We start from the raw sequence: 15,332 nt of genomic DNA on the forward strand, positions 1-15,332 counted from the left end.
AGTACAGTGATAGTAAGTTTGGCCCATTGATCGTTAGGGTCTTGTTAATCCATAGAGATACCATAAATAGCCCAAAGTCAAGCCACGGGGTGAGGAGGGATGAGAACAGTGATGCAGGGAGATGCAGGAGGAAAGGTATTGATCCAAAAACCCCAGGACGTCCCAGGAGGTCTACATCATGCTGACCAGGGCCTTACTGTTCGCCCTTCAGCAGGGGCACTGCAGCAAACACACACAGTAGCACACAGGGACACACACACACACAACAGTAATGCACCAAACACAGTCTGAGAGGTAGAGGCATCACTACTCACACGTATTCACCCCACCAGCCCACCATGTTGCCAGCTAGCAGCGAGACTGCTTTGTGTCTTATTGATCAAGTTCTCAAGCAGACACAGCTGAAGTCAGCTTTCTGCAAGTAATTCTGCAGCCTGACAGCGAATGTCCAACAGATGCGAGCGTCACTCATTGTCATCTGAACAAAGCACGCACACACTGATGCAAAAGAGCAATCAAACATAAGCTTTTAATACAATGATAACACAATGCAATTCAATTAGGATTTAAATAAAAAATAATGGCTGCCCTATTTTAGTCATGTATTATATTTCCCTGCCTGAACTTTTATGGTGGTTTATGATTTTTTTGTGATCACTAGATGAAAAAGATTTTTGTTTTTGCTTGGGTTTCTCTTAAACACTCAGTGAAGCAGTCGTTGCCATGTTCATTTGAGTGCTGCCACAGATATGTTTCAATGCATTATCTTTCCCAGTAGAGTTTGTGATAACAGCATTCAAACTGGAATGATAATACTAATCCTAATGCTATCAGTGAAATGCATATTTAATGTTGATTGATGTATGATTTGTCTCTTTTTTGCAAAACAAACTACGCTCAAAATGCGAGTGCAAAGAGGTGGAGAACGAGCCCATAACTATAACTGCTGAAGTTAAACAAGAATTCAAAGCAGTTCGATCGAAGTGATTATTTCCTGTGTAGTAATGTTTGTCTGGCTTCAGCTTTGTAACGTACCATCTGTTTTCAGAACAACCAGGTTTTAGTTAAAAAATAGCCTGAATGATAAGTATGTATATCTATGAATGCTCAACACACCCTGAGCACACAGCTTACAATGTTATAGATATCTGTAAAGGAGATTGTACATATTATTCATTGCATCTATGCTGATTTATTCATTATGCATTCACTACCCTGAAAGTGCAGGTCTATAGAGAATGAGGTCAATCTGCTGTTATTCCATGCAATGAGTTGCAACTCAGATGTCCAGTTAGTCCTTTTAATTACTTGGCAGGTTTGTAACACAGCCACTGATGGCCATGTTCCAACCAAACAAGGCATTATGGGATTGCTAAGAGCTACGCTAACAACAACAGCGGCATTTCAGGCATTGAAAATTGCATATGTGACCAGAGAACACCTTCATTACCGCATCTGTCGGTATGGATTTATTGTGCAAAGTTTCCAAAAAGACAAAGAGACTCGAGGCTTCATTAAAGCTTTTAAAAAGGGTTTTGATCACATCACAGCCCTCGTTTAAAGGAGACGCCAGCAGCTTTCAAGGGAAGAAAGTAAACTACTTAGTTCTCAAGATATTTAATCTGTCACATAAGACATTGTCAAACTAAGATGGTGAAAATGCAGCTAGATTAACTGATTTTTTTAAAACAAATTTGTTTGCTTAAATGTTATTTGTGATAAATGTAGCAGGTGTTTTTCTGTACATTTTGACTGCACTACAGTACAGTATACAGTTATGCACTACTGCATTCTGCACTCATGCTGTACTCACTGGGGTGTATCTAACACAAACACACATACACAATGACTGCACACACACACACCTCACTAAGCTCCTCATTAAGCAAATATAAGGTCACAGTGTAGGTGGGCTAAGATGTGGGCATCCATGTGTGTGAACATGCATGTATATGAGCCCGTTCACTCATGTGATATTATTATGCTGTATATAAATGTGGCTGCAAACGTGCCGTTATATTAAAAAAGAGATTATCTCGGCCCCGTTTGAGGATTTTCTCCAAAACTAATCATTGTGCAAGCTGCTTTATCTACTTTAACCCTTTGCGACCAACAGCAGGTGCTGCAGTTCAACACTGATGGTGCCAGAAAAGGTCATGATGAGGCAAAGTACCAAAAATGCAGGCCTCAAAGAGTTACAATATGGCATGCTTTTGAGGTGAGAGCTTATGAAGTGGATTTATTAAATTGATGCTCCACCCAAATATCTGTTCACTATTGAAACCTCAGCTTTGTTAAGAAGGAAATCTGTGTTTATACTGTAAAGACCTTTTTTGTGCATTTTTAAAAATATATATATATATACTGTGTGTATGCTCTGTTGTGTAGTGATTACCACATTTGCCTTACACATGAAAGATTCCCAGTTCTAGACCAGGAGGAGACATGAACCCAGCCTCAGGGGTCGCAAGCTGGTGTAATCCTAGTGCCGGATAAACAGGAGGGTTGCATCAGGAAGGGCAGCCAGCGTAAAATTTGTGCCAAATCAAATATGTGGATCCATCCGCAGTGGTAACCTCTTGGGAAATAAGGGAGCAGCTGAAGATCATTCCTTTGCATTGGTCAGGACTGGATTATCACACTTTGATTTACCCATTGGTGCTCCTGATATTTTGAAGCATTACTTCACTGTCTGGCTTCAAATTCTTTTACTTCTTTAGGCTCAGCCTCGATTTAAACTCAACTCTGCTATAAATGATTCTGTTTTAAAGGAAGTCCCGGATGAGCAAGCAGCCTGTGTGATCAATTTATGCACAAGACTAAAGCGATTGTGCATAAATACTCAAATGGAAGCCAATCATATTGGCTTGTTTAACTGACTTTAACTGAAACATCTAGTCGAGCAAACCAGTGGCAAAGTGAGGGGAAATATCAATGAGCCTGGAAGCTAACATGATCTTTTAAGTGTAAAAAATATGATTACATTAAAAAGCCTAATATGGATTCAAGGTTTCCATGTTCCCTTGTAAGAGGCAACAGTGATACCAAAGATTAAAAATGGATATAGATGGCTCCACTGGTTTGTCAACTAATATTCTGAAACCTCAACTTGGACATTTTGCCCATCACCATCTCGGTCTTTTAAAGTTAGGCACGACAAGTGGAGCTGACTGAAAGACTTGGACACTGCTCAGTGTAACACCAAGATCTTTAAAATCAGCTCCATGATTATTCTTTTTACCAAGCTGACAAAAAACATTATGACTTAGAAACTATGAATCTTACAAGTTCAGTATGTATTGTCAATATGTATAAAGTACCATAGAAAGAGTTAAAATATCATGTTGACCTCTGACCTCTCTTTCAACATCAACAGATTGATCTGAAAGTCAAAGTTTCTTACTGCCATTGTTTGTATCAAAAACATATTGGCATATAGAAAATCATATCTACATGTATATGTGACACGTATATCTTCTAAATACCACATTATAGTTTGCATCCAAATATGATGTCACATTTTTTTTTTCATTTTGATTTTGATTTTATTGATTAGCATTCAAATTCAAATCTCAGTGAAAACAGTGGGAAAAAAAAAACAGTGAAAGCAGAACAAAAATCTACCATAAAGAAAGAAAGCATGAGACAAGGCTAATCAAAAGGTATTGGCTGAAGCATTTGCTTATTACGCCAACCCTTTTCACAAAATATCTTTTTGTATGCAGCTCCTGTACACAGGGCTTGAAGAAAATAATAAAACAAAGCAAAAACCAAACAAACAAACAAACAAACAAACCAACAAAAAAAAAAAAAAAACAAAGAAAAAAAAACTTTCCACCTTAGATAAGTAACTACATCAAAGCAAAAGAATCAAGAGGTTATTTTTTTTTCTCCTTTTTGCTCTTTTCATTCTTGATTTATATATTTTTCTATTACTCTATTTTTAAACATGTTTTTAAACAAGGAAAATGAACTACACCTTTTTAAATCACTGTCATAACTATTCCACAGGTTAACTCCTCTAACAGAAACACATCTCTGCTTTATGTTTGTCCTTATCTTGTTTTTTTTAAAGAAATCTGTTCCCCTTAAGTCATATTGACTCTCTCTGACTTTGAACAGCTTCTGAGTACTGGGGCAAAGCAAGTTATTTTGTGCTTTATACATTATCTGTGCCATTTTATATTCAACTAAATCATAAAATTTCAGGGTATTCAGATTAATAAACAAAATGTTAGTTGGTTCTATATAGTTTGATTGGTTTATAATTCTTATAGCTCTTTTTTGTAACTTGAAAATATGAAGAGTGTTCGTTTTATATGCATTACCCCATATCTCCAGACAGTAAGTCATATATGGAAGCAACAGAGTACAATAAAGTGTGTATAATGATTTTTTGTTCAGGACATGCTTTGTTTTATAGAGAATAGCAATGGTTTTTGACATTTTTGTTTTCACGTGGTTTATATGAGACTTCCAACTCAGCTTATCATCAATTATCACTCCAAGAAATTAATTTTTGTACACTCTTTCAATTTCAATTCCATTAACCCTTATTTTAGATACATTTTTCATTTGTCTAGTGCCAAAAATAATCAATTTTGTTTTCTTTATATTTAATGATAACTTATTTACATCAAACCAGTTTTTTAATATATTTAACTCCTTTTCCGCTGTAGTCAGAAGCTGTTCTAAGTTTTTACCTGAGCAGTATAGAGTGGTATCATCAGCAAACAATACACATTTTAACAGTTTGGAAACACTACATATGTCATTTATATATAATATAAATAATTTAGGGCCCAGCACAGAGCCCTGAGGAACACCACAAGTTACCTTCAACTGCTTAGATTTTACATTATTGAATTCGACATATTGATATCTTTCATCCAGGTAACTTTTCATCCACTTGTATGCTATCCCTCTTATGCCATATCTCTCTAGTTTATTCATTAATATAGAATGATCAATTGTATCAAACGCCTTTTTTAAGTCTATAAAAACACCAACAGTATATATAACAGAAAAACATTCCAAACATTATAAAACACATCAACAATCAGATGCTCCAACTAGTCTGACTAGTATAAACAACAATGTAAAAGGACTTAACAACTACAACATTTGACCTCTGACCTCACTTTTACACTTCTACCCCAAAGTGTGTTGCATGTTTAAAGACAGGGTTGCTAAGAGACAGAGAATGAGCTGCCTAGTTAGTCATAGTGGTATAATATCATATAATAGGATCAAGTTATTCATGTCAGATCGTTTACAAATCAATACCTGTAATCCCTTATCTGACTTTTACTGCACTACAAACTTCTTGAATTTAAAAACCCAAATGAATTTATACAAAATACAATATTTCCTTTAAAGGTAAATATTGGAGAGTGAGCTGCCTTGGTGAGTTTGCTTCTTATTATCTATTTTACTCCTAATTTACAAAATTTGCAAAAAAAAAACCAACCACCATATTCGGTAAGTTTTGAAACTGGTGATTGAAACCAGGTTAATATCTGCAGAGGCCATAAATAAATAAATAGTCTTATAGTCTTGTATAGCTTTTGATTGATTTTACCAACCAAAGGAGTCAGTTTAAAGCACTTTCAAGTTGGCCTTCCTTTACAGAGTACACAGAGGGGGGTTGTGTCAAAGCCTATGTGTGACACAAGCCCACGTACCAACCTTCATAACGTTCACAACACTGATCGAACATTAGACTCAAACACAAATTGTAAAGTGTTGAAATTCCTGGAGATGCTACATGGATTGTCTCTATGGATTTTTTTTATCCCGAAACCCAAAATAACTGCTGTGAAACCAAACTGTCCAAAGCCCCCATTGTCCATTGTGAAGCAAAGTATGACTTTGAGTAGCACTTGAAATTGAAACGGCCGTTTCTATTCTTCTTTGAGTGTTTAAGATGGAATAATGCTGAGCTACTGCACTTACGCCAAGGTGCTGGAATGTAAAGAGATGCTGCAGTTTTTCTATCACTGGTAAAAAAAAAAAAATGTGAAAAATGTAGCTGCTTAGTCCAAGTCCAAAAATGTTCATACCCACACCCTGCTGCAAGTAGATTTTAAAGAGAGAGACACAGAGGCAAGAGACAAGAGTGACATGCAATAGAAAAAAATCCTGAATAACACAGGGTACTTACAGTGTTGGTGAGTATTCACTGAATTGAAGCCATAATTAGAAACTTTAAAATCACCAGTCGCACTGAGGTCTGACTCTATACAAAACACGCAAACTCTAATTATATATTTTTACAGACGTAAATATAGTCCCAGACACTGACAAAGACCCAGTTACACACTTGTACACTGACACATCACTGTGTTTACCTGCGCCACAGTGTGCGTGTGTGTTTATCTAGAGATTAGAATAAGCACAGTTTCTTCATCCGTGAACACAGCTGAAAACAGATGGCAGGGCCGTGCGGCACACACCTGGACATTTGAAATGACCCGGAATGAAGTCCAGACTGATCATAAACAAATCCAGTTAACAGGAGCTTTTGTCCAAGTGGAGCTATTTTTAGTTTTTTCAGTAAATATTGCTAGTAGTCTATGCCAAGAGATCAAAAGGAAAAGAAGAACATGTTGTAAAATGCTATGGATGGAAGGTAAAGGGTAGGAGAGCACAAATATGTTGAGTAAAAACCACCTTATCTCCACTGTTCATTGCTCAAAGGGGGTTTTCTCTTTTTCTAAGGTCTTGACCTTAAATGTGCTGTGACCTGAGATGACTCGTGTTGTGAACTGGCTGCTGTATAATTAAATCTGAAATGAATGAAAAGATTTCAAAGGCCTCGCTCACTTAGAACTCTGAACTATAAATTGACAGCGAGATCGCGCAAAGACATGTTTGGTATGAGACAGAATAACATGATATCATATGACGCATGCACTCACAGAGCTGGTGTAACCCCCTAATCACTTTACTGTGACACTGGGATTCCTCCCTAGCGGGTCATGGGTTTGGCCAGACATTGTGACGGGACGTGATTACGGCTCGGTTTCCCGTCGGCGTGCCCCGGGTCTGCACCCAGGGAACGAGCAGCCAACTGGCCTTTAAATGCACAAAGTCATAGAACAGAGAACAATGTTGTTCTTGTTGAGATCGCAGATAGCTGAACCCAGGTGTGACTACATAGTTTCAATTACCGGATGAGTAACTTCATTTGAAGTTGGATTTCAGTGCAGTTGCCGTAAATGATGAGTTTCAGTTAGATTACAGTGCATAAATCAAGTGAAGGCATGAAATCTTTCCAGTGGAGCAGCGTTCACATGAGACTCAGGCGGAATTGATTGACTCACATCAGAGGAATTTTTAAAATAATCAACTTGTAGCTGTTGTTCGTCCATCAGCTGTGCCTCAAATTCCCCTAAGCAGTATGATATTGAGAGGGAAATGGAGACATCGTTTGGTGAACTCTTTACAAAGGAGAAGCAGCACCACAAGGAGTCGTACAGCAGCAGAAGACCAAAGAAGAGGAAAGAAGAGGTACGATGAACTGCCCTCCACAGTCACCTGATCTCAATAGTGCTGATTATCTATGGGGGCAATTAAAGACTGAGAAAACCAGAATTTATGACATCATAAGGATCCTAAAGAGATCTTTGTCAGAGATCTGAACTCAAAAAGATATTTCTCTTTACCTGGTTTGGTTAAACGTATCTGTCTTCAGCCACAGGTGACAATACAGGCTAGCTCAGCTACATGGTCATCACTTTTTTCCTGTAACATTAGCTTGCTTAGGCATCAAAGATCGCAACTGCAGCAGGTGGAGTGTAGGGAGGAGTTTGCTGCTACAATACTTAGACAACAAAACAAGTTTGACTGCCAGGAGAAAGATGCTTTTCTTCAGACATTAATGTGTGAATGGGTCTGATTTTTTATTTTTTTGCTTCTATAAATACCATCAGGGAAAGCTGGGTGACATAAAAGCACCTAGACATTTAATAATTGAACGGTGCATGGCAGGTGGGCGATGTGAAGACGATGCTGACTCATGGCTTCTGCTGCTCCGGAACAATGACGCTCCAGAACAAACAGTCGGCCCTGGGCATGGCCGCAGAGTTTGTGCTGAGGCGGGAATCCTGAGGAAGACTTCGGAAGCTCAGTGGCAGGAGCACTCTGCTCGGGAAAATCCTGTTTAATATAATATGAGTGAGACCACTTGCTCCCTCGCTAACACACAAAGATGCAAGGCAGCCGCGGTGCCAAATGTACACATACACATGTTGCTCTAGTTTCCTTCCTACTGATGAATGGGGGAAGGGATGAACAGTAGCTGCAGCTCATGTCACGACTTGGTGGGCTGCATGTACAGTACACAGCGAACATATACCTGCACAGGCGTTCAAATCCCAGGATCTGAGGTACGCTTGGGACACTTCTAGAAAATTTAAGTGTGAGTTAAACTCGTACTAATCAGCTGTATTGGTTATCATTACTAATTTCTTTCTCTCTATGCCACAGTGGGTTTTAAATCAAAGAATAAAGATGTGATTGAAGCGCAGACTTGCAGGTTTAATTCAAGGGTTTCAACAAAAGCTTTGCATTAACTGTTGAGGAGGAATTACAGCCATTTCATTATACAGTCTCAACATTTTCAAAGGCTCAAAATTAAATCAAAAATTGATTGACAAACAGCTCTTTTATAACCAGGTTACTCCTGTTCCTTTCTATGACAAATTAAGCAGATAAAAGATCTGTATAATTAGCCCAGTGCATTGTTTACAAAAAAGGAAGCCTGAAACACTATAGATGACAACTAAAGTGAACAACCATAGAATTATTCCCATTGTTAAGAAAAACAACAACAACAAAAGTATGGAGAAGGGGGGAAACAGTTAATTGTTAAAGTATGCCACGTCATGTATAAACCATGTTGGAGGTAACGTTATGGCGTCGACGTGTATTCCTGTTTGTGTAACCAGGCTACTTGTGTTTTTTATTTATCATGCAACTGCTGATAGAAGTAGCAGGATAGATTTTGAAGTGTACAGGGTTATGTTCTCTGCTCAGACTTAGCCAAATGCTTCAAAACTGATCAGACAGTGCTTTACAGTGCAAATGGATAATGACCTAAAGTTTATAGCAAAAACAACACAATAGCTTCTCCAGCCAAATAAAGGCCATATTCTTGATTGGCCAAGTCGGTCTTCCGATCTCATCCCAACAGAGCAGCTTCTATGTTATGGAAATGATGACAAAGAGAGCCACAAACCAGCAGCACCTAAAGGTGATTGCAGTAAAGGCCTAGCAGCACTTTGCATGGATATATTTATGTACAATGTATATCAACCTGTATATCAACATCAGATTTGTTTTCCCCAAAAATTGATAACAGCACCTGCTGTGCATCTGCAAGCCACTTTGCAACCTCCACCACAGTTCCTCCTTTTCATGCTACAGTATGTCTGACTTAATCCGTGTCCTGTTTATTTTGGATTTGTTTTGTTTGACGCTCTTTCTGCTGTTCTTCTTGACTAAAACAAACCTATCCACGAGACTTTCAAACAAGCACACCCTGCATCTTGTTCTGTGGTGAACAAGATAACGCAATTGCCTCAGACTGTGGCGTACACTTTAAATGGTTCTTTAAATCCCATGTGCCAGAATCTTTTATCTGCATATAAAATGAGAAACTGATAGAACAGATCCCAGTTATTTTACAGTAAAGTACAGTGTAGTATGGTACCTTATATATTCTACCATCACATCTGAATCAGCTTCAGCCAATGTGAAACGGTTTATGAGGTGATCCCTCCAATGAAAGGTTGAATTGAAGACTGTGATGTAACTAGCCATATTACCTGACTATGTGCAGTGACAATCTGATTTAGGTGCACATGATGCAGAGAATAAACAACTTTGTTTCATTCATTAATTTCATTCATCTATTCTCCGAACTGCTTATTCACTTTAGCATTGTGGGAGGCCTGAGGCTATTTCAGCTTTCAAAGGGCAAGAGGTGAAGTACACCCTGGACAGGGTGGCGTGGTTAACGCAGAAATATAGACGTTGGCAACTGTGACAGAGTTTTAGACTCACTGATTAATCTGACATGCATGACTCTGGGAGGAAGTTGGAGCACCAGAGAGAACCCACACAGGCACAGGAAGAATATGCAAATTCCACACAGATGTGCCTGTGCCAGCCGGTGGATTCAAAGCTAGGACTTTCTTGCTGTCAAGCAACAATTCTTAACTATTTTGCCACTGTGCCACCCCTCAAACAAATTTTGTATAAAAATTTTTAAATCTTTTAAGTCTTATGTTGTAACACCTGATCTCAGTGATGTGTCCATAAAAAAACAACACACTGTGCCCACACACACTCCTACGATGCCCGACTATTGTGTTTAAAGTAGAGAAAAGGTAGTAATGTCTCTGATTCCTCCTGAAGAAAAGACCCACAGCCTTTAGATACCGAGGTTTGTTTAGCTTTCACTCGATGTGTGTGAGGATTTTATGAGAACAGTGATTTGGAAGGAAGCATGAATGACTCTTGAGTGAGCGTAGGGGCACATACGTGTGCGCATTTGTGTGTGTGGGCGTGCGCGTATGTGTGTCATCTCCAGCTGAGTAGCAGGATGCAGACAACCAGGAAGAGATAAGCGCGGGTGAATGGAGGGAGCTTAGCATGTGTGTGTGTACCGTGTGTGTGTGTGCATGTGTGTTCGTGTAGGGAAATCACTTCACAAAGGCATGGAAGTGTGTGTTCCCCTGTCTACCAGCGCGGGACTCGGAGGAGATAAGCAGACAGCCAAATATTCCCCTTGTGTTTTCCCAGCAAAAACAGGAGGCGGAATACCAACCACTCAGACCGATGCCATGGGGTCAGGCGTGGAATGAGTCGCGCTTCCACTTCTTACAAGCTGCACATAGCTGCCAAGTCAGTGCATTAATTGCAACACGATTACTCCAGAAAATCTCAGGAGATGTGTGCGTGCGAGTGGGTTTAAATTCAGCTGCACATCAGCAGACACTTGTGTGTGTCTGTCAGAGGCTCTGCAGGCTCACACTGAAACATTTGTGTGTCCGTATCTGTGGCTGGATTAGCATATTGAAAGCTTGTATTTCAGAATGTGCAGGTAGATATTAAATGACATGCTCCCACACAGTACTAAGTGGAACAGTTACAGACATCAGGTGGTGAGGATGCAGGCATAAAACAAAAAACAGAATCATTTACTCGTTTGTATTTACAGTAGTGTTATTTTTTAGCCCAAGACTTGTGCATCTAAACAATAAACTGACACCATAAAATGATGAAAACTTTGCAAACTTTGAGCCAGATGAGAAGATAAGCAAACTCAATCTGCTGATGAGCATCATGCAAAACAGGCCAAAGCTCCAGAGCACCCTCCACACCAGTGGCTCTAAAAAAAATTTCTGCCTTCAGAAGCCGTAATTGACCCCACTACACACACATGCACAGCTTTCAGCAATTATTAACAATAAAAAATGACTCAAATTGAATTTTAGAGAAGTAAAGGTCATCAACATTGCATCACCAGACTTTATTATCTCTGCACAAATCTATCCATCCTCTTCCACTTATCCGATCCTACACAAATCATTCAAGTTAATTACATTTTTTTTAACCTTGGTCGTCCACACCCCACCCACAGCAGTTTCATACCTCACCAGTGGGGCTGCATTCACAGTTTAAAAAACCTACACTGACTCTGAGATGAGATGGTTTTGTCATTTTCTTATTATAAACCAAATCATCAGAGGAGAAAGTAAAAGGAGAATGAAATTTGAGGACTCAGTATTTAATATAAATGAGCTATACATGTTCAAATGATGTAAAAAGGTGCCAGCTGTCAAATGTCCAATAAAACAGAAATGCCTGAAAACAAATGGCACTTGTAAAATTATAAGGCTTATAAGATGAACGTATGTGTTGATTATTAGGAGTGTGTGTGCCTGTGTGCGTTTATGCAATTTGCTGCAAGAAACCTCAGCAGCTGAGTATAGAAGGCTCTTTATGTTCATCGATATTTTCAGAAAATAAATACATTCGCTGTGTTTTTTCTCTCAGTTATTTTAACCTTAAAGACTCGCTCGGTCTCACAAACATGCGTAGACTTACTGACTCCCTTTAACCTGCCGGGCTCCCATCAAAACACACACAAACGAATGAACGGTAAGTTCTTTGCATAGCTAAAAAGCCACAGAGACATGGGATTGCAGAGTCAACATAAAAATCACCCATAGAGATCAGTGTGACATGCACATGAGCAAACACACATGCAGACACACACACACACACTGGCCAATGTCCACGGTTGTCAGGTTTGTGTATTTGGTATGGGAAGAATGTGTGTTGGTCAGCGTGTGGACGCTTAGCGCTCTGGGGTGGAGTTCTTATCAGTCCAATGTGTCATCGCAGACAACATTAAGTACCACTAAAACACACATGGACACGCATGTACACAAACACACACGGAGAAAGACACACAAAGTCAGGAGGGTGTAACCCCAAACAAGGATCCAGATTTTAAAAGATGCTTATTTATTTTACACCATCCCAACATCCCTCTTATAGAAAGAGGAGAGGAGAGGGTCAGAAAAACCTTAAAAAAGATATCAAAAAGATATTAAGTTAGATTATGAAATTCGTTGTTCTAGGCCTAAAAGCAAGAAGATCAACACACATATGTCCTATTGTTGGCGTTTTCTCTCTCATTTTGGAGCAAACTCGAGCACCTTGAGCCTACTGTGATTATGAATTGCTGCTCTATATATGAAACTGAACTGCATTTTCCCTTTTACCTAAGACACAATTACTAGGTGCCAAATGTTTCTTATTAATGGTTTGTGCACTTCAGGGACAATTAGGGGAGGAGCCAAGTAGTGGCCAAGGGTGGCCAGGGCCACCACACAGTTAATTGTGGTCATCCAACACAACACAGGATGGAGCTCCTCAGGGCACTGTGCATATACTCATCAGCCCTGAGGTACATGTATTCTTCTGTTTTACAGGAACACCTTTTTGCAGAACAATTTCTCAATCATTTTTGTTCCCAAATGAACAAAAACATAAAACCTAGGAAAAAAAGTAATAATTTTATAGCTTATCAATATTTTAAAAATTAATAACTTGAGCAACAGCACAAGCTTGTTTTCATCAAGTGAAGGTAAAAAAAGAAGCATAAGATGTATTGTCTGTATAAGATAATAAGAAGAGTGAGGATTGAAGGATTTAATCTAATTATTCTTTGGCGTACAGTCATTTCCACAGTGGCTGGTGGTTGAATCCACTGGCCTGTTGGGCCTTTTCTGTGTGTTTGCATCATCTCCTAGTGACTCCGTGGGTTGTCTGCCGCATATTAGGTTATTAGTGATTCTTAATTGATTGTAGGTAGTGTGTCTGTCTGTTTCTCTGTCAGCCATATGACAGGCTGGTGACATGTCCAGGGTGTACCCTTCTTCTAGCGCTAGGACAGCTGGAAGAGGCTTTCACAAAAATTGTAACCCTTAATTGGATAAGCAGAAGAACATGGATGATTCACACCGCTGAAAACGTAATAATACCAGTTTCTATCTGGTGTATCTTATCTGGTGCTGCCACTGGTCATCATTACACTGGTAACAGTCTAAAACATTTCCCATATAGCCAGCCTTAATAAAATGGGGATACGTAAATGGTCACCAACAAATACTGCATTTAAAGGTTATGGTCCAGGCGCTAACAGAGGAGAATAACTAGGAGGAGAGGGACTGGTTAAGAGAGCGACTATATAAAATCCAAAATGACCCCCCCCCCCTCCCGCCGCCAATAAAAGACCTATTAAAAAAATACACCTCTTATGTATAAAACTTTAAAACTTTAAAAAACTGGCAACCACTCGCTGACACAACAGACACATTTATTTTCGATTCAGTGAAAGATTTTCTTTCTTTTATTTTTTACACACAAGAAATTCGTTCATAGCGATTAAGCCACATCAGGGTGTTACTCCACAACAACTACACAAATGTTAAATGTTTATCACGTGTGCACGCGCATGTGTGTGAGAGACAGAACGTGAATCCGCGCCTGTGTAAATCCAGCTGTTATTTTTATTCCTGTTATTAGTTGACTTGACATCTGCACACGCGCGCAAACGTATGCGATCCATGCGCGCCACCAATATTTGGACTCTGGGGGATGCTTGAGCTGAATGTGAGCATGTTTGTGTGTTTGCATGCATTGAAAAGTGCATCAGACTTAACGTGACCGTCACCGTGGCATGCACGTGGCATGCATCTGCGAGATCGCTACAGACACCGACACCGGTTATGCGGTTATTGGCAGAAGCGCGCTGTCATCCCTCATACACACACGCACGTGCCGCCTCGGAGCCAGCTGTAGGAGGGCAGGATCACCGTGACCAGAGTAATAAATATAGTTCTTGTGTTACTTTTATAATTTAAAAGCTAAAATAAAGTAAAATGACTCACCAGCTTTGCAGGGGTCCTTGTAGTCAATGGTCTCCGTTCTCTCTTCCTCATAATATTCATAGTCTGGCTCCTCGTAGTCGAAACAGTTACAAATAGTAACTTTGCCCCAGAAAGTCAAGCCGGCAAGCACCAGTGTGATCCAGCGCATCTTACCAGCAAGTGCGGATGGCACACGGTCCATCTGAAGACTGAAATAACCAAATAACGGCCTCTCTGCTCGTCTCGTGCGCTACTGAGAGATGGACAATCCAATCTCCGAAGCACGGCGTTAAGAATTTATCGGGCCATCTTGAAGATTGGCGTCCTTTGTGACAGTCTGCTTGTGGATGGTGTAGGTTGTAGTAAGTTACCCTACTCCGACTGACTCTCCTCCATGGTTAAAGTACGCTGAGGTTTCCGTGCGTCCGTCTCTCAGTCAGCAAAGTGTCCGCTGAGAAGCTCCGCTGTCCTCCGCTGTGGCTTCGCAGGTGAAGCTGCTGCTAGACAAGCAAGAAAGAGGAGAGGTTAGGAGATCAGGGCTGGGTGATCTCTGAGCGTAAAGACGCACGGTGGTGTGTCTGCTGCTGCTGCACGCACGAGAATCATCCACCTTGTGTGTTTCCAACCAACACTCTCGTCCCTCGCCTAGCGCAATCTCTCTCTCTCTCTCTCTCTCTCTCTCTTTCTCTGTGTCTCTCTGTCTCTCTTTCTCTCGTGTCCGGTGGTGGTACTGTCTCTCTCTCTCAACCCAAGTCAGCGCACCGCCCATTCACACACACACACACACACACACACACACACACACACACACACACACACACACACACACACAACCGCACTGTTCGTCCCAAGTGGTGCAGAACCACACGTCTCTGTCTTCTT

The 15,332-nt window shown here is 40.0% G+C and overlaps 1 protein-coding gene across 1 annotated transcript in view; it reads right to left on the reverse strand.

Moving 5' to 3' along the window:
* Positions 1-14,841, reverse strand: part of tll1 (tolloid-like 1) — a 58,602-nt gene extending 43,761 nt beyond the window's left edge. Inside the window, exon 1 of the mRNA XM_085355771.1 lies at positions 14,472-14,841. Within this exon, the coding sequence (XP_085211897.1) occupies positions 14,472-14,652 (181 nt within the window). The 5' untranslated portion in view covers positions 14,653-14,841. The remainder of the gene's footprint in view (positions 1-14,471) is intronic.
* Positions 14,842-15,332: the final 491 nt, after the last annotated feature.

This window comes from Diplotaxodon limnothrissa, linkage group LG6 (assembly GCF_057381915.1).
Source record: "Diplotaxodon limnothrissa isolate DT_005_m linkage group LG6, D_limnothrissa_male_GT1.1, whole genome shotgun sequence".
Taxonomy (NCBI): Eukaryota; Metazoa; Chordata; class Actinopteri; order Cichliformes; family Cichlidae; genus Diplotaxodon; species Diplotaxodon limnothrissa.